The sequence below is a fragment of the Protopterus annectens genome, chromosome 12.part0 (assembly GCF_019279795.1).
Source record: "Protopterus annectens isolate FY-2018-M chromosome 12.part0, PAN1.0, whole genome shotgun sequence".
Lineage (NCBI taxonomy): Eukaryota > Metazoa > Chordata > Ceratodontiformes > Protopteridae > Protopterus > Protopterus annectens.
This window is the reverse complement of record NC_056746.1, coordinates 1,162,079,765-1,162,100,841: the sequence shown is the minus strand read 5'-3', so window position 1 is coordinate 1,162,100,841 and position 21,077 is coordinate 1,162,079,765. Positions and strand designations below refer to the sequence as shown.

The following is a 21,077-nucleotide window of genomic DNA, read 5'->3' as shown; positions in this document are numbered from 1 at the left end:
TCACATTAGTTTGTGTCTTGTTGTTGATCCTTCATCAGTTCTCAAGTATTTATACACTCCCTATTGCTCAAGTTCTTTTGTATCACATTCTTGTCCCAAACTGATGTTTTCCTAATGTTGCACTTTTCCTGCTATAAAGGTTGCTTTTGCACATTTATCAAGACCAAATGACATTTTTATATCATCTGAAAAAGTTTTGACAACATGCAGTTGTTCTTTCAGTTCCTCATCTGATGAGCTATACAGTTTTAAATCATCGACAAAAAGAAGATAAATCTTTACACTTTGTTGTGTTCTAGGAGCCAAATTATAGCCATTGCCTAAACTGTTAAGTAGACAGCTTAATGGGTTAAGGGCAAGGCAGAATAGCAGCGGTGACAGAAAGTCACCCTGGAATATCCCCCTTTGAATTTTTATCCCTAGAATAATAATTTGACCTTTATTATGGCTTAATTGCAAAGTGGTCTACCATTGTTTCATGGTTATTGTAATGTAGTCTATCAGTGTAGGGTGTATGTTATACATTTTAAGCACTCTTTTATCCATGAATGTGGGATACTATCAAATGCTTTTTTGTAGTCAGTCGATGCCATACTTAGATTTGTCCCCTTTTTATAGTTCTCCACTTTGACTTTATTTAACAACAAATGATCCTTTGTTCCATATGACTTTCTTTTATTGCCCTTTTGTTTTACTGACATAATTGAGTTTTCTTCTAAATGACTATAAACTCTGTCAGCATCAATTCCCATGTGTAGTTTGTATGTCATCAGAAGGCATGTTATTGGTCTATAATTTTTAGGGTAGTTTGCAGGTTCACTCTTAAGTAGGAGCATTCCTTGTTGTTGACCAGGTTGGTGTCTGTTTCGGGTGTGCATATAAATAGTTCTTACTCATGGCTAAATCTTCATGCAAAGATGTTAATACTTTCAGCCAAAAATTGGGTACTGCATCTGGGCCTGGGGTTTTCCAGTTAGAGGCTTTTCTTAACTTTGTTTCAATCTTTCTGGCTGTTCATCCCATTTCATATCCTGTACCTTTGAACCTTTTATTCTTTCTTTAATTTCTTCTATCCATTTAGCATCCTTGTTATGTTCCACGGGATCTTCATAGATCCGCAAAATGTATCTATTTGTTCTTTTTTTGGCGGTCTTTCAATTCCTTTCACCTTATTTCTCAATTCTCTATAAAACTTTCTTGGATCAATAAATTGCTTATTTCCTACTTTTTCTTTATATTTATTTTAGTATCTTCTAAGTTTTTCCGCCTGTGCTGAAATTTTTAGTTTATTTGAAATAGTGCATGAGAGATCCTGATCTGTTCTAATACTGTACATTTCTTTTATCACATCTATTTTTCTTAGATTTTTGTTGATCTATTCCCTCTTCTATAATCTTCTAACAGTGACACTTCTTGTCTTAACTACTTTATAGTTTTCTCTGTTTGATATTTCTCCGCTTCCTTTCCCTCACTACCAAGTGTTCTTGTGGTAGAACTTTATCAGTTATTAATTTAGCTGCACAGTAATATATCCTGTTTACTTCTGTTATATCACACGTGCCTGTATGAACATTATCAAACTTCTGACTTTTTGTGTTTTATTAACCTTCTGCAGTCTATTTCTTTCATTGATCTTGATACATCTGTCTATTAAATCAAGCAACTCTTCTCGTAGCTCTTTTTCTTCCAAACTAAGAGCACATCCCTTGTTTTCCAGTTCCTGCAGGCATTCTATAAAAGATTCAATAGCATCTTCCAACTTCATCCCATGCCATCCGTTGCTCTATCGTATTGGAACTCACTGGCCTATCACTCTTCAATATTGACTGCATCAGAGTTTCCACAGTTTCCTGTTCCTTCCCTTGCTGTCTGGCTTCAAGTGAGTGTTTAAACTGGTTTCTTGTGGAAGGCTCCAAATTATCTTCATATGTCACCTGACCAATTGCTTCTTGTTCCACTGATTTCCCCTTAATTTGGATATCCATTACTCTGTCCTGTTGTGGTGTTTTCTGAATTAGATTTTCTACACTGAATCCTTCACTTTGCAGGTACTCCATGACCTTAGTTTCTGTAACTTCTCCATTACTAATCTTTTCTGTTTTTCCTATTTATCTTCTTATTTTTTGTATTGTAAAGTTGCCCATGTCTGGATTCATTTGCCTGTATTTATCTTCAAATATATTTGGTGCTGTTCTTTTTGTATTGGTTAGTTTTGCTTTCTCATTTGCATAAGTATTGCACCATATTAAATCTCTTTTTCTTTCCAGTGTCCAAATGTCTTCTTCAGATGTTTCCTGATCTTCCTTTTTCTCCCTACTTCGGAGACTCTCTGCTGTAATGTAACTGTGCTAGGCCTTCTACACCAAATCAGTCACTTCGCAGGCACTCCATAACTTCATCTTCTATTTTTTAACTTTGCTTTATTAATCTTCTTTTCTATGTTCCATCTTTGTGATGTTATTTTTTTTATTGTGAAATTTTCCATATCTGGATGCCTTTGTCTGTATTTCTCTTTGAATATCTTTGGGGCTGCCTTCTCCACATTGATTAATTTGGCTTTCTCCTTTGCATAAATATTGCACCATATCAAATATCTCTTTCTTTCCCATGTTCATATTTCTTTTTTATACTTTTCAAATGTCTCTTGGTTTTGTGTATATTCTCGCACTTCCTCAGATGCTTCTTTTTTCAGTCTATTTCTTTCATTGATCTTGATCAAGAAGATCTATATACTGTTTTTCAGAAATCTGTTGTATCAATGAACACAAATTTTTATTTGAAGCTTCTGACAGTTTTTCTTGCGGAAGTATTTTTCTTTCCTCTAATTTCTCTCTTAATCGTTTTGTATATCTTGTGTCTGGAAATTTGGGGCTTTTTGCATAATAGTAACAGTACATTCTTTCTTTCTTATCCTCAATAGTCCACTTCATCGTCTTTATGGCTCTTCTTTGGCCTGTTAGTTTTTGTGAACTGTTACTTCCTTCTACAACAGGGGGGGCCATCCTCCTGGGCCTGGCCCCATTGTTGGAATGTTTCTGCATTTTGAGGATTCTACACTGTCATCTTTTCCAGTCCTGGCACCAGGATTGGGCACTTTTATCCTGGGTCTTGTGCATCCAGCTCTCTTTTTTAGTTTTTAACCTACTTCTGTCCATGATATATGCTATATAAATGCAGTCTATATATCAGTGTCACCTTGGTGAGATTTTGTAAAAACAGGGTCCACCTCGTGAAGGTACTCACCAAGACTTGAGGATGAATTCAGTTTCAGCACTACTACTCTCCTTTGCTTGCTGACTTTTCATCTCTTCATTCGGACCAGGTTCATGTGTGGATGGTGGAATGGGAATAAAGGAAGTGGTAGTGTGTTTGGTGCATTGCGAATGCTAGTTTTGGTCAAACCTGTTGATCACAGAAGTACTAGGATTGGATGATGATGTGGGGGACAGTAGAAGCACTGGATGGAGGTGAAGAATTTTAGTTGTTGAGGTAATGTTTTCTATAAAGTAGGTATTGAATAAAGTAGCAGTTTCTAGTGGATGGCTATTATGAGAAGGGTTGGGTTCCTTATTTGAGCCTGGAAGTAACAGGTTTTGTATTCATGGCCAGATTTTTGGTGGTCATTTTTGTATTGAAGTTGTAGATGGCTGTAATGATTTTTATGTAAGTTAACTTGTTTTTTATGCAGATTACTTAATTCTCTTTAAAGTTCAGAATCTTTATTGTTAAGCTTAAACCAGGTTTCTGTAATGCCAAGAATGTCAGACACTCCCACTTCCTGTATACCAATCCAGTTTGCAGCTCTCCCTCTGCCCCTCCTTTTCTCCACCTTCGTTACATTACATTGCTGTCCTGACTTCCATCCCCTCCCTATTATCCTTTAACTCTACTTCCTGTCCTTTCTGAAACAGATCATGTAGATCTCTAAAACATGTCACATTATACCTTCTTTCGCCCTCTTGCCACTTGTACAAATAAATGTTGTACACAATTCTCTGCTTCATACTCTTCCACAGCTTAGACATTCCCTCACATTTGGCCACTCTGCATTCTCATGCCAACTAACCTCATCCACTTTTCACTGTCGCACTGCCTTACTTTTGATATTTCCTTCATGTCTGTGGTACACTTGTCACTTGTGATCAGTGTGCCACCCTGCTAATCAAATGTGAAATACCCTGTCTGCATTCTTATTAACCATTTCATCAGAGAAAGCAATGTCCCTGCTCTTTGGGGGAAGAAAATATTTATTATACCCCTACACAAAGGTGGAAATTCAACTAAATTCTCAACCTACAGACCAGTTGCAGTACCAGCACCAATCATTGTTAAAGTCCTAGAGAATTATATTCACTCACAGTTCCTTAAACATTATACAGACACTCTCCTCTCACAGACCCATCATGGATTTCACCCAAGTTACAGCACCATAATTACCCTTGTAAATTTCACCAGCGCAGTCAACTTACATAGTGATGCAGGTCACTTAGACTCATCTATGTTCCTTGACATAGCCTTTGACATCTTATACTAACTGCTAACTGAACTCTCCCCCATAAGTCTTTCACAGCCCACCCTTTCATGGTTTAGAGCTGTCTTTCCATTGGACAAATCTATTTTAAATGGCAAAACACTTTTCATCCAGTGCTAATAGGGGTTCCCCAAAGATCTGTACTTGGACCCATTTTATTCAGTTTTTATATTGCTACTTGAAGATAGCTACCTAACAAGCTAACATTGTTCACTATACCATGCCTCTCAACCTCTTCGTTCAGGATATCTGGATAAAGGGTAAAATAATGGGAGGACCAAGGCCCAAAAATAGGGACAGAGTGTAAATGTTGCTCTTACAAACTTAAAAAGTTGCTAGAATAACATGCTTTGTGTTAGCATGCATTTTTCTAAAGGATACAAAGTCTGAAATGGAAATTAATGTCATTATTTAGTGACCTCAGTCCTCTGGTTTGCTAGAAAACCACAAATTTTATGAGGAACATACCAAAAATAAGAGACATATCTGGACAGTTTGTGAAAATCTGGACAGTTGGGAAGTATGCAGTACACTGATGACTCCACTCTTTTCTGCACAGCATCAAGTCTTGCACATCTCTATTTGGACACTCAAACAGTCCATTCCTCTGAATAACCCTGACTTACCATTCCAAGTCTACTCTTAAACCTTAAAAAAAGGTAAATTAATGCTATTTATACTCAAATGATTCTTTGCCCCAAAACACACTATCACTATTAAATCAGCCAACAAAACCACCATAGAAAAGATAACCAACACAAGCTTTCTTGGAGTAGCTTTTAATGAAAACCTAAAACTTGACCAGCACATACAGCAAGTCATTAAAAAATGGTGTTCTGTATTGTTCCAGATCATACCTTACGGACTCAGCCAGGCAAACCATTGCCCTGTCCATCCTCCTTCCCACACTCCTGTATACATCAACAATGTTTACCATTTTGAGTAAACAGAAAAAATTGGGAGCATGCTATGACAAACTGATAAAATTTGCTACTAGACTGTCCTATAGAGTGCACCACTGTCTATCCCTAAAACAAATGCAGTGGATGGGACTGCTACAATATTTAGTCAATTTTCAATTTATCACAGTTCATTAATTTTATTTACAACCCTGAAAACTGTCCCTCCCTAAAAACATCCTTTAACACTCACCTTAAGGAGACTTGTGGTGTAGGGAAAAATGTCTTCTTAACACTGCAGTATCCAACAACAATGCTGGTAATAGTCTCTTTTCCTGCTGTGTCTCCAAACTCTGGAACAAGTTACTACTCCCACTAAAATAGACAAACAACTTTATACCCAAACTAAAACAACATTTAGCTGACTCTTGGTTATGCTCGTACACCTCGCCAGGATAAAATGTAGCCATTAATTTTAAATGTGTATGTACAACACCTGGCTTATAAGCAATATAAACAGTAATCACAGCCCACGTGTAACACTGTAGTATCTCTTCTTTCATCCCTGTCAAATTCTCCCACCAGTTCCCATTACTTTTTCTTGCCCAACAATCCAGTACTTACTCGTTCTCACCATAATCCTCTCAACACCCCATTTCTTATCCTTTAGATCCTTTGTTGCCTCTTCTCCTCTCTCCACCTCTTACCCTGTCATCCCAAACTCCTGTCTCTTTTTCTCTCTCTCTGTCATACCATCCTTATACTCTTGCAGCTTCCATATCCTGTAACGTACTATAGTATTCTCTAATTTACATTTATTTCCCTTGTTGTGAATGCCAAACTAGTTATTCACATTGTCAAAGAACTGCAAATTATACTCAAATCTAATCCTTTTATTATATTTGTGTTTACTACTGCTAAAAGAAATTGCCACAAGTCAAAAATACTTATTCGTTTTGTTTCTCTAAATTCATTGTATTTAAATCATTATATGTTGTATTATTTAGAAGTAATTGTATTGTACACTGTTTTTCCTTTCTAATCTTTGTAATGCGAACACAGACACTGTGTGTACTGTTTTCTTAACTATTTGCAGCTTTTCTCCCTGGGCGTCCACTGAAAAGGGGCTTTTACTTCCCACTCATTCCATCCTGGGAAACAAAAGCAAATTAATAAATTTCAAACATGTAATCATTATTTTTGTAGATAGTCAAATTGCCATGTAATCTCAGACTACAGACCCTTCTCTAACCTCTTCACCCGTGCTAAAATATTTGAAAAATGAGTATACCAGCAACTGTTTAAACATGTAAATAGTCATGAACTTCTCTGTAACCAGCAGCATGGTTTTAATAAACTCCTTTACTATCCAGGCCACTTTATGGTAGGCTACTGATACCATTTATACTAGCATTAACAAGAGCCTCATTACTGCTTGTGTATTTGACTACATGAATAGCCCCTTCAAAACTGTAGACCGTAGTCTGGTACTTGAAAAACTGCAGAAACTGAATTTTGGAAAAAAACACAATAACTTCATTCAAAAACTATGTACTGGATAGATCCTTTCAAATTTATTCAGATGACAAACCATCTGAAAATGACGCAGTCAAGATCAGAATCTCTCCAGGCTCTGTCTTAGGAACTCTTCTATTCTTCTTCTTCTTTCGGCTTTTCCCGGTTAGGGGTCGCCACAGCGGATCACCTTGTCCGCACATTGAATGGCAGTGGAGTTTTACGGTGTCGAGTTGCCAGCCCGGCGCCCAACCTTCCACAGAAGGCACACTCACATGCACACCTAGGGCCAATTTAGAGTGTCCAATCCACCTGCAGCATGTCTTTGGGATGTGGGAGGAAACCGGAGCACCCGGAGGAAACCCACGCGACCACAGGGAGGACATGCAGACTCCGCACAGAAGGCACCCCAGCCGAGGATCGAACCGGAGAACCTCTTGCTGTGAGGCGGCAATGCTAACCACTGCACCACTGTGGCCGCCCTAGGAACTCTTCTATTCTTACTATTTGCTAATGACATGATTGTAGATGTACCCAAGTATAATATAATTATTTATGCAGATGATGTACTGCTACCTGAAGCTAGAAAAACACACTAATCCCTTCAAAAGGCTACACAATCTAAATGCACAGAACTGTGTAACTGGCCTCACACGAACAAATTATTAATTAATTGTAGTAGAGCCAATGTTATGCTGTTCAGTACAGCAAAGAAACTAACATCTTTGCCTCCTTCAACTATAACAAATTCCATAGGAGCCCCAGTTCTAAATGTTATACAACAAAAATACCTCAAGCGATCTCTAGACCAGCTTCTAAACTTCAATTTACATCCAGATAACATTTTTTCCAAAATTCTTAAGTTAAACCATGCTATTGGATCTCTCACCTGTTCTTCCCAGCTGAACATATGACAATAGCTGAAAATATTCTGATTCCCAAAATAGAATATGCTCTTCCTCTGATCACCTTCCACTGAGCTCATAATACTCCAAAAGTAAATCCAGATACCTGAAAATATAATACTTAAGTTTGCCCTACTTGCTGATGTAATTGTCACCATTGCAACCTATATGAAAATGCACACTGGCTAGTTACCTATCATTAACAGTCTTGTTTAGTAAATAGTCTGAAATTTATAATCTAACACAAGGCTTCCCCCTCCCAAAAAAAAAAAAAAAAAAAAAAAAAAAAAAAAGATTGCTCCAATCAGATAACTAAATTTACCCCCTTAGAAACAGCCAAGAAACCTATAATCACACTTTGCAGCCCTAAATTCAAACTTAAAACTAGAGAGCCATCTCTGGACTTAGACCTACCATGTGGAATTCTTTATCCATAGACATAAAAAATTGAAACACTAGGATTATTAAAAAAAAAAAAAAACTCCTAAGGTTATTTCTACAAAATTAATTTGTGTTCCTGCTTTTGTGACACTGTTTATCACATCACAATATGCTGTAAAGATAAATTATAACCCTACATAAATAAATTGCTGTATGTTTGCTTTCAGTGCAATAACCTCCAAGTATTAAGTGCCACAAATCAGTCATTCTACTTACTGTAAATGTAGCTGAAGTAAGTGTCATTTTAACTTTATATAAGAACTCTGCTGGATGTTTGCTTCAAATGTATCTACCTTTTTCTATAAACTGCTAAGATACTTGTAATAAATGCATGTACTTCACATTACTTTGTACTGATGTTCTGTATATGCTGCACAAATGTTTTTCAAGGTACTTGCAAATTTTCTGTACTTTTATACCTAGGTCATGACTGAAAAAGGTCAGTAGACCAGCTCACCTACATGGTTATCAAACTGTAAAATAGAGTAAGTAAATAAATAAATAAATAGCATCACTGTTGCCCTTGCTTCCTAGACAAACAAATGGGCTATCATGAAGTTCCAAAGAGCACATCCACTTTCTTCCGGACAGACTAGGAAGGATGGACTGCACTATACCCATTAGAAAGGTTTCTTTTGGGATAAAGGAGGTTAACTTGTTGACATCCAGTATGGACCAGAGGGCGTTTGTCTTCTTTTGCACTCAAAGAATCTTGAATAAAATGTAGGCCTTTCTTGTGTAGAAGGACCTCTTGAATGATTCTTTTCCTTAAGCCCCTTGAACCCTACCTACTTCCTTCCCTATCATTTCCACTGAAAGATGGAATGTTTGGTAAGGGTGACAGCAGGGTTTGGGGTGAAAAGTGAACAGACGTAGTGTGCTCTCATCTGTATAATTTTCCTTGCCTACCAATACTTTGTATATGCCATCAGGTAAGTATCAACTTTCAATTGCTTTCCAGAGTGAGGGAGCCTGGCAGTGTTTAAAGGCTATTGCTTTTCACCCTCAGAGTTGACTAAAGCCTGGTGACTATTGAGAACCCAAACATTTTAGTCTGTGACCTTGCTGGACTCTAGTGTGGTGATTGTCCATTTACATCATTGTCCAAATTATCCAGCATTAGCTGCTCTCTGTTCTATTGAAACTATGCTATGGATGATGGAGTTTCACATCTGCAGTGGTGAAGCTTTTGTCCTGTTTTCCCATATTTTCAGAGTGCTGTTGAACTTGCTTGTGATTCAGGAGAGCACCAGTGAAGGGGCAGACCAGAAGTGTTATCATGTTCTCAGCAAATTCTGTAAGATGTAGCCAAGAGTGGTGGTACAAGGCAGTGCTGGATCCTTCTGCAGTAGCTGCACATTCTGCCACAATATACAACATGCAGAACATTGGGTTGGTTATCTTTGAGGGGAGCTGGTGGTTTGGTTCTAAATTGTTTCTTTCATTGGCCTTATCCAATAACCCTTCCATTGCATAGTGCATTTCATCATCCTACAAACTTTGAAAATGTTCTGTATGTGTAAAGTAATTTGCTGTCTGCAAAGACAGAGTGGTGGATATGAACATGAGTTTCCTGGATCTGTCTGTTGCTCTGGGCTCCTTATGTGATGGATGGATAGCTGAGCTTGAATGAATAGGGTCATATAGTCAGTCTCATTTTTGTTGCATTAGCAGTAAATACTCCTCAAATATGATGTCTTTAGAAGGTGATGGTGAGAGTTAATACTTTCTTCCTGATCAAGATTTTTGACTAGATAATTTAAAGGAAAAGTAATATGCTTAGTGTTTTGAAGAGCCTTCTTAGGCCTGTTAGGTAGAGGTTCTGAGTCAGATAAGTGCAGTAGTTATTTGGTATAATTCAGATACTTTTATGGAGAAGTCTGCAGGGGTGTCCAGGTCTGCAGTGGAAAAAGTCTTGGGGAGGAAAGTCCATTATATAGGCTTAAAAGCCAAAGAAGAAATATTTGGAGGATGGCTAATGTATACCAGTGCTGATGAGAATGCTATTGGAACTGTGAAATACTGAGGAGTCCAAGGGCTTGGTGCCAGAAACCCCGGCATCAGCTCTGACACTGCTGTAGCTGATGCTGAGGGAGTGATGGCTAGAAACGATAATATGAAGAAAATTAGCACCAGGGGGGATATAACTGGTATCAGTAAGGCCAGAGCCTGAAAAATTGGCATCTGAAAAGGTTTGGCCAAGTTGGCAGTTCCGCTGTAGGCATCGGTTTCTACATAGTCATGAGTTGTGCCAACTGGACAGGAACAGCAGGAACAGGAGTCAGTGGCCAAACCATGGGCATCAGTGATATTAGTGTGAGTGAAAAGGAAGCTGCAGGCATGAAGTAAAAATTCCCGAATCACTATTCAGAAGGGGACTAGAAAATTACTCAAGACCTCTTTCTTTGATCTCTTACAGTTGTGTCATCCAGCTTATAACCAATGGAAGGTAGCACTGGTGAGTGAAGAGATCTGGATATATATGGCTTGGAGTTTATCAGATGGAAACCAAAAACAGTAACTTCTGAACTAGATGATTATGTACCTACTATAGCAAGAATTTTGAAAGATTCCTTAGCGTCTGAAGAAATAAGAGATGATATGGGTTTGTCCTAAATAATTTAAACAGCAAATGGGCCCATGTGTAGTCGGAATAACGTGACCACAAGCATATCTAAAAACTGGTTTATAGATCATAAGATGAATTGGCTTAGGCCCAATAGTGCAGAAAGTCAGTAAGAGAATTTCTTACAGGAAATTTGCAGTATATCTTTAGTTCTCATAACTGAAAACAGAAGTAAAAAGGAGGGAAAATAAGTTAATTGCACTCAAGCACAACAGCACCCATCATCTTCATAGTGAAATGCACTAAAAAAGTAAAAAGGCTGGGGCTATTTTTGTCTTTGCTAACTTCTAAGCACAACTGGGGATCTGGAGACATTTGAGGTGAAGCAGGATGCAAAGGGGAGGGGTTTCAGGCAGCATTTAGCTGCTGAGCTCCCCTAACTCTTGTAGTGTAAGCCCCAGAGATTACGAAAAAATGGATGTCATCTTGTCAAATCAGATTCTTGACATCCATAAACAGTTCACCTGTTAAGCTAATAGGACAAAGAGCATATGGAAATCAAACCAACTTTTTCTTTCTTACAAGGCAAGCAGAACTTCCATTTATATAAGCACCCGAATGACTGGCAATATCCCATTGGTTTTTGTTATGGCAAATGTGGCGTAACCTTAACAAAAGGAATCTCAGTTCACTTCACTAGGACATCATTTTTGTCATTTGCCTTCTTGGCAAAGTGAGCATTTAATTCCTTCAGTGACAGTCTGTGCCACGGAACTTTTGTGTCAAACTGAATTACAGTTTCAGCAAACTTGTTTTTTGTTCCTAATGTTCTTTGTAAAAATGCATCATTTGATTTGTTGTCTTTGAATTTTTACGTTTGGATGTGTTTGTTGCAGTTATTTTCAGTGTTTTGGATATTACAGTTCTATAGAACAGAATGGAGTTTTGTCATTTCTCCATGGTTGTAAAACTGTGGAGTTAATATATTTAAGAAAGAAAGGTTCAGAAGTGCAAGAGGACGTCCTCCTTGCAATAACATTACCTGTGTTAAGTTTATTTAGTATAGGAATGTGTGATATATATATTTTTTGTATGTTAAGGTATTGGTATGGACTCTGATGCATGACTTGAATAGAATCTTGCAGTTGTACTGTCTACATTTTTTTTTGGATTGCTCAGATTAGGAGTTGAACTGCTTTTGAAAGGACAGTCGTACAAAGTTTTATGATTGTTCGCATTCTGATACATTACATTTGGTTGAAAGGTTTATTCTTAGAAAATGTTACTTGAGATGTGATAACTCACCTTAGCTGCAGGCCTGGCCTTAGGTAAACTGGCATCTTTGGTGAAAAGCCTCCATGACCCCCTCCCCCATCCTGGTTTATTCACAATGTCCATGTTAACTACTACTTCTTTTTCCTTTTCCCCCCAGTTTGTCTTGCTCTTCAGCTGTTTCCTGCAGTTATTCATTCATTGTGTTTTAGTCCATTAATTCATCCAACATGTTCTATCTGGGCAACACTGCACTCTGACAACTGTGGAGGAAATAACTGCTTTAGGCTGGGGGGCTGCAAGGCCCCCAAAAATCAAGCGGTTTCTTTCTGCCTTGAGATGCATTTTGTTGTTTTTTTAAACAACCAATTTCATCCAGTGATTGCCTGAACATAAACCATGATCAAAGAAAAAAGTTTAGTGTTAACTCTTCAGTTTTGCTTTTTCCCCGCATCCTTTCAGCACATTCTAACGAATCACTGTAATAACTGCAGTGGAAATAACAGTATTAAACCAGGGATCTGGGGAGCCACTAGGTACCCAGAAGTCATGAGCTTTCTAGATATCTGAGATTAATTTGAGTTTTTTAAACAACTTTTTCATTAAGTGATTGCCTGAACAAAAAACATGATCAAAGAGAGAAATTTTGTATTCCTCTTCAACTTTGTTTTTCTCTTGCATCCTTTTAGCACATCCTAACTAACCAAGACTACACTATAATAACAGCAGTGGAAATAACAGTATTAAGCCATGAAGTTTTTAGATGCTCTGAGATGCACATTAGAGTTTTTTAAACAATATTTTGATCCGACGATTGCCTGAATAAAAAGCATGATTACAGAAATTCAATCTTACTCTTCAACTCAGCTTTTTCTTGCATCCTTTCAACACATCCTAACTGCACTACTCTTTAGTAATTTAATTAAGCAGGGGTCTGCTATGCACTCAGAAGCCATAGGGTTATAGATCCTCTGAGGTACATTTTAGAACTTTTTTCCCAAACATTTGATTCAGTGATGATGTGAACAAATATCATGCATATGGAAAAGAAATTCAGTCCTACTTTTTGCTTCAAGGAAGGAATAAGTAGTACATAAAGCTGACCAAACACCACATCACAATAAACTTGAGAAGGCAAATGCTTGTGATACATACATCTGGGAATAGTGCCTCCTCTAACCCCCCCCCCCCCAAAAAAAAAAATAGGTAGTCAGTTTCTGTGTATCCCTCTCTGGTGTTAAATTGGGATTCAAATTAAGGTATAAATGCCCACAGTCATATATCAAGCTGCTGCTCTCATATTTATAGTACAGTATGCCTCCTCATCCCCTACCCCCAAAAGGCTGATGCCAAACTGGGACAAAACTGAAAAGACAACAGAGCATAACATATGTGCTGTCAGACATGTACCAATAGCATGCATATTCACTCTCCCTCACAATATAGCCATGTATACATGCACCCGTTATTTTATTGTGAGGAAAATGAAAAAAAAAATGAGTACAGTAACATTTCAACTTGTTACTCGCCTCACAATAAGACGCTGTCCGGTTCGATTCTCAGCTAGAGCGTCTTCTGCGTGGAGACATGCGTGGATGGGCGTACCTTCCTTGAAGGTTGTGCATCAGGGCTGGTAACTCGGCACGTAAAAATCAACTACCAATCATTAGCGGACTGGAGTTCCGCTGTGGCGACCCCTAAAAGGGAAAAGCCGAAAGACACAACAACAACAACTTCTACAGAAGGTATAATGCTCCTATGCAAGTTATAGTGACCCTTCATTCACCTCTCTGAAGTCTGTGAGGTAAGAAGAAAGAAATAATGACCACACTGTCCCCAGCCCAGTGTCCTTTGAGGTTTGAGAGGAATGCTAAAGAAATAATGAGATAGCCCCCACATACACACAAGTACAGAGACCTTCTGTGTACACCTATGAGCAGGGCTGGTTTTAGACTAGGTGGGGTTCACAGCAGAAGCAATTACTAAGCCCATGTCAGAATCCATTTGTACAATCTTGGTGTGTGGGGGTGGTCTCCAGACCCCCAGAAATTCTGAAAGTGTGGGTATTTTGTGATGCATTTATTCTTTTTTATGATGGATTAGCGCTAAACTGAGCAAGTGTCAACAGGCTCAATTACTTTCCTCCAGACAACCCCCACCAAGCAGTTATAGCCACTTCTATGTGCAATGCAGACATACGGCAGTGCTGAAAGAGGATGACCATGTGTTTCACATTTATTCCAAACAAACAGTTGCTACACATTAAAATATTGCACATTGCTTCACACAATCGCATTAATTCTGCAAAAGCAAAATAATAATCAAACAGCAGCAGGCAGCTAGTCATTTCCCTCCAAAGAAGACAGCCAGCAATTATGTCTTGTCTGTCTCTGTCCATTTAAGTAGTTCATCTCACTTCTCACAAATGCACACTAGTTATCAAGCATGGGTGCTAACAACACACAGATAGACAAACAGACGCAGACATACACACACAACACAACTGAGTGGCATGCACACTAATCCTGATAAGGCAAAAAGTGACTGTTTAAACTCAGCAAGTGACAAGAGGATATATTCAACATTAAGATCAAGCATGGGTGCTAACAACACACAAACAGACGCACACATACACACGCAACACAACTGACTGGCATGCATGCACATACACACTTGTCAAAGCAGCAGCAATACAGATTTTTCCAGAGAAAAGGACTAAAAACAGAAACATATTCTGAAGAAAAGATGAAAATAAAAAAATCAGTTTTTAGAAACAGCAGACGTTAAAGTTAACTAAAATAACATAAGCTACAATTCTCCTTTGGCCCTTGTCAACATCTGAAGAAAAGCAGTGGTTTCTTGATAAACTCTGTAAAAGGCTACTGTGTGGGAAAAGCTCTGAGCTCTGTCACTAAGAGAAATGTGCTGTTATTTCAGCATGCAGATTGTAAGTGTGTGTGTGTGTGTGTGTGTGTGTGTGTGTGTGTGTATATGTATATATATATATATATATATATATATATATATATATATATATATGTATGTATATATATATATATATATATATATATATATATATATGTATGTATATATATATATATATATATATATATATATATATATATATATTATATATATATAGAGAGAGAGAGCTATAGATATATATATAGATTTATATTTATAGATATATATCTATGTATGTATGTATGTATATATATATATATATATATATATATATATATATATATATATATATATATAAAATATTAAACGCTTCATTCAGGTGCACCTTACTCCTGTGACCTTGCAACCTTTCAAAACCATAATTTACATTGTAAGTGGGGCGGAGCATCGCCACCTGGATATCTCGATGTTCCTGGGCACATTTTCCTTTGAGACGTTGCTGTAAGAAATAGGTAAACAAACTTGTAAAGAGCAGCCCTGCAAGAACAGGAGGCACAGCACCCTAGATGATCACCTAGTTTGTCTATGCATAAGGCCAGTGTTGGTTAAATGCCCAAAGATGCAATGATACCATATATTCAGAATGCCTATTTACTTTACTCTGTGATGTAGTACAAATGTACTACTGAGAAGACTAGGCAGGCATCTGCTAAAGACAGGTGAGAAATCCAGATGTTATATTTCTATAACAGGTCGTCATTGTCTTGGAGATCTGCTTTTAAGGCAAGCACCGCTCTCAATTATACTTTTTCTTTGCTATTTGATATTGTACTGGAATATGCGCAATTTTGTTTTCATATAGGTCAGTACTTTGGAAATTTTTCCATACAAGGAGATATTAGGAATATGTGTGTGTGTGTGTGTGTGTGTGTGTGTGTGTGTGTGTGTGTGTGTGTGTGTGTGTGTGTGTGTGTGACTTTTAATTGTTCTCTTCATCTCCCACAACTACAGCCAACTTGTTAACTGGAGATCGTTTATTCATTTTTTATCAAAAGTGCCCATAATTAGTGTTTGTATTACATTTTTCAATCTTTTACCACTTATGCATATGATAGTGCTTTTTTTTTTTTTTTGTACTTTCACAAGGAGCAGAGTGGGCACACATGCAGGTTTTTGCATATTATTGTGAATAGCACTTTCCTCGACTGGTAGTCATTTGCGACACTTCAGTCATAACAGCCATACATTTCCAAAGAACTTAACTAGTTTTATGCTTAAGTTTAGGTCTGCTGTACTCAGTTTCCTAGAACTATTGAATGCTGTTTCCTTTTATGCATGACAGCTGTGGAGCTAGAAGGCAGTAGGATAAATACATGGTTAACAACTGATGTATAATCCCAGACAGCGCACATGCATTGTGGAACTGCTGTGGAATGGATGCTGACTTATAAAATAAACAAAATATGTTGCATATAATCTGTTCTCCTTTACTTCTCAAGAATAAATGTAGAAAAGTTTTTAATATTTTTTTTCTTTCCAATTCGCCAGGTTTTCTAGTGAGACAGACTGTAATAAATGTTTGTCGAAGGAAGAGGCTGGAAAATGACATGTACAATCCTCCACATGTGCGGAGAAAACAGAAAATAACAGACATTGTTAATAAATACCGTAACAAACAGCTGGAACCTGAATTCTACACCTCCCTTTTCCAAGATGTGGGAATGAACAACATCAGCCCATAAACTCAACTAAGAGTCCCAGCTCAGATGTGTTTTTAAACATATTTTTGTTATTTATTATCTGCTCTTGCTGGTCACATGAAACAAAGGGAATGAATGCTAATTTCAGACTGGAATGTGAAACATACTGGCTATCTCATTCTTTTCTTGCTTGTAGAAGCCACTATGCTACTGCACTGCACGGCAGATTCAGGGTTGTCATTAGAGGTTTGTAAACACATATGCCTCTGTTGCCTCATGAGAGAGGTAAATATATCCATACTGGTCCTAAAATGGAAGGAGGGTTGTATTTCTACACACATGCTCGAGATACAGATACCTACACTCTGCTTTAGACTGCTGCCTGAGAACAATGTGTTTTAGTGGAAATGGATAAAAAAGAACTGTAGCCCCTGCCACCATCATACAGATTCCTCAGTTGTAGATCACCATCTCTTAGGTGAATTTAGCTTTGTAATGCTTCAGTGTTCTGAAGGTGAAAGCACTGCTAACATCACTAAAGGCATCTGTTGTGAAATCATACCATCTGGCTTCTAGATTACATTTACTGTGACCAACTGACTGGCAGGGAGATGTTGGGATTCTAGCCTGTTTAGTTGAGGTTTTAACGAAAGGAATGAAAATGAGGCCTTTGCTGTTTAGAATTGGCAGAGAGTTGTACTGTACACTTACTGTCTGTGACACGTATGAAAATTATATGAACATTTAGTTTATATATCTATATATATATATATAAAGAAATATATATAAATATATCTGTACATATATGTATAATTTGGGGGGTTTCTTAGAAGCCAATAGCTGAATTGCCTCGCCTTTCTTTTTTCAGGGCTTGGCAAGTTTTATTATCACTGCAGTTAATTAATGTTATTTACATGTTATTATATTTGCTTTTAAGTACATAGCTACTTAAAAATGAAGAGAAGAAACTTTATTTCCTGAAAGTGAAAAAAAAGTTTATATTTAAGTTTTTTAGCATGTAACTGATTACAAAGACTGTATTTATGCATCTGTGTACACCAAAGAATATTTGTTCTTCTAAAAGTGATGCAAGAAAAACCTTTCTCTTGTAGTCACCTGTAGTGCACAGTTGTTCTGGCTAATTACTGGAAGCCCAGACTCCTCTGAGATTTGTAAGAAATGTCATTACCAGCTATAAGACACTGGTTAACAAAACCAGCAACCTGTGTTTCAGTCCTTGTAGAGTTTTGCAAATGTATCTAATGAAACTAGTTTGTCACTTTTTTTTTTTTTTTTTTAATTGTTACACTCTCTTAAACATTTGTCAAGTAATGCTCTGTAAGGTAGATTTTTTTGGATCCATCCAGAGAATGCCTTTGCTTTTCCTTTATCTTTAGTGTATTTACGTTTGGGTGTCCCTAAGTTGAGTGTGGACCTCAATCCCCATAGTCATCAAAATAGTTCTGTTTCTCAACACGTCCAAAATATAGATATTATCCAGCATTGTTCTGCATCAAACAATGAAATCAAGTGACCTGGATATAACACATTTAGCTGTGAGGAAGGAGGCAGATATACAACTTCCCCAAAGTGCATACTGCCAGATAAAAAAAGTATTTTATCTCCCGCATGTTGCTGTGGTAGTAATGGTGGTTCTTACTTACATGTCTCTGCCTTCTGGGAAGTGCAACCCATATCTAACTAACCACGAGCATCCACTGCCAAGTTGCAGTGGCAAGTGATGTAAATTGTGGATGAGGAACATTTTAAAATCAGTGGCCACTAAAACTAGCATTTAAGTGACTGATTTTTGTAAACTGTACTTGCAGGAGAATGGTTACCATTTCATGAAACATTTAGATTTTTGTCTTTTGTCAGCATTTTAATTTGACTTGGATTTTTTTATTGTTTATCGTGCATGTGTTTTGATTCAGGTGGTATTCAGAAATACTGATTCAGATGTTGGTAGTTAGTGTCCAATTCTTTTCATGTAGTTGCGCAGATGGGACTGAAATTAGGACTAGGAAATAGCACAGAGCTGGTAACTAGTTTAAACCTGACATTTTTTTTACTAGTCTTAAGTGTTCTTTTCACGTTTTTGCCTGAGTTGTGTTCGCAGTTTAGTATCTGTGGTACCACAAAGTCTTAATCACACTTAATAAATGGGATAGAACAATGTTAATATTATGTTATCAGGACTTTGTGTTACTAGCACTAAAAAGCAGTAGTGTGCTGATAGAAGTAGTGCTTATAGAATTATTTTGAATATTTCTGGAGAGAATTTAAATAAAGTTGTCAGATTTCAACAGAAAAAATGTTGAATTGTTCACCAGTGCTACTTAATCAGTTCCTTAACACCTTGTTTTTTTTCCAGCAAGAGCATACACCATGCAGTCCAGGTGTGTAACCTTGAACTTTGTCTTTTTTTTTCTTTAAACTGCTGTCAGGAAGCAGTTGTCAGAATTTGTTCCATTCATCTTATAATTGAGTCCTGTCCCAGAGGTCGTCAGAATTTGCTCCGATACATATTCACAACTTACTCTTTTACACCTGTCCTGCAGTGTTTTGTTCAGGTCTAGGTTTTTTTTTGTGTAATTAAAAAAAAGGGAGAGAAAGACAAACCACTTAACTGCTGAGCTGTTTTTCATTTGTTGATGATTGCATTGCTTCTGTCCTTGTTGTTTTATTTTTCTTGCATTGCAGGTCAGACGAGCATCCTGAAGACTATTTTATTTTATTTTACATTTGTTTATTGAGGTGGTACACTGATCACAACTGATCATTTGCAGGTACTGGCTAATGAAATAATTCACAAAGAAGAAAAAGAAAAGAGAATCGACAGGCAGTAAGCTCCGCATATCAAAACAGATGTTTGGTATATTTTTATGCTAGTTAAATAACGAGAAGTGCTTTCTTTCAGTTTTTTTTTAAGTCACCCTTTAATCTTCACTGGGTGGTCCTGTTGCAGTAGCCCCATTTTTACTTTGGCAGTTTTTTTACTGTAAAATTATGTCTTCCATTGAGTCATTCGCATCTCCATGCCTTCATATTATGTTAAAATGTTATCCATTTATGAATGGTATTCAGGGAAAAATGTAGGCATCAAATAAGCCTCAGTCAATCTGTTTGTTAGGAACCGCTGATTTTATATTTTCATATATAAAAAGTAAGTCCCGTGATGCTGCCAGTTTATTTAATTGCAGTGCTTCATACCACAGAATTTTGCATGAAGTGTGAACTTTATAGTGCATCTGGACAAAATCTGCAAAAAGAATAATGGATTTTGGAAGAGGGATTAGATTTGCTGCCTTTTCGCTGAGGCTACTGTTAGGGAAGTAACGTTTCAGTGATTTGTGACTATGACATGAGAAATTTAGACTTGTTCTTTTCTTCTAGTACAAATGTAACAGCAGATCAGATCTGCAGAGGACTTCGTACTGTGTCCAGGTATATAGCCAGCATTTGTGACCATGGTTCAAGTGGCCTTGGATGGCTGTGAAAGAAATATGGTACCATTTGTGAATCATTTAATCTCAAAGATGGATTCAGTGCATTTTGAAATCTAGGTAGAAAAAGAAAAAAAATCAGAATGCCAGCAGTAGAAAAAATGGTAAGCTTAAAAAAAGAGCAGTCTTTCCTCCAGCAGTTGTCAGCAAGTGTTCTTAAGACAGGTGTTTTATAGAAGGTACACTCAGAGCAACACAGGGTGTAGCTTTTTACATTTGCTGCACATAGCACATACTGTCTTTCACTTGCAAAGTTAATCCAGTTAGAACCCAAACAGATTAAATTACATTAGTATTTAGGTGCAAAATCCTGTAAATTACATACACAGGAGTAGCAGTTGTATGTGACTTTGCATGCCCATAGTTGTCTGGAAGCTTATGCAGAATCAGCCAAGTAAATTAGAAATAGACTTTAAATTAATAAAAAAGCAGGGTTTTCTGAAAATGCACCTGTTTGCTTACTGGGAAAGCTACCAAATTACTTATTTTTTTCAGATCTGTCTGATGTTCATCGTGTTTCACTGTTGCAGTCATTACAATTGGGTTATCCTGCTGGCAGTCTACCTGCAGTCGGCCTGAATTCCAAAGTCTAGGTCCCGCGTCGGTTGCTGTTGCCTCCTCCCTGATGTCAGTGCGCCAGGGGTATAAAAGATGCAGCCGACGCCATTTTCTTCAGTCTTTCTTGCCACGCTGTGCCCGAAGCAAAAGCAGTTTGCAAGTGCCGGTCAGCCGACTCCTGAGATTTTCGTGTTCGAATTTCAGATCCGAAGTCTTCATTAAAAGCTAAGTACCCCATTGGGGAAACTTTTTTCTTGCTCCAGACCAATGTCAGAAAAAG

General features: G+C 37.4%; 1 protein-coding gene across 2 annotated transcripts in view; it reads left to right on the top strand.

The window, feature by feature from the left end:
- The window catches only part of RALGAPB (Ral GTPase activating protein non-catalytic subunit beta), a 3,411,848-nt gene extending 3,391,071 nt beyond the window's left edge, over positions 1-20,777 (top strand). For both annotated transcript variants that reach the window (XM_044090192.1, XM_044090191.1), the window contains exon 30: positions 16,582-20,777. In XM_044090192.1, coding sequence (XP_043946127.1) covers positions 16,582-16,775 — 194 coding nt within the window. In that variant the 3' untranslated portion in view covers positions 16,776-20,777. The remainder of the gene's footprint in view (positions 1-16,581) is intronic.
- Positions 20,778-21,077: the final 300 nt, after the last annotated feature.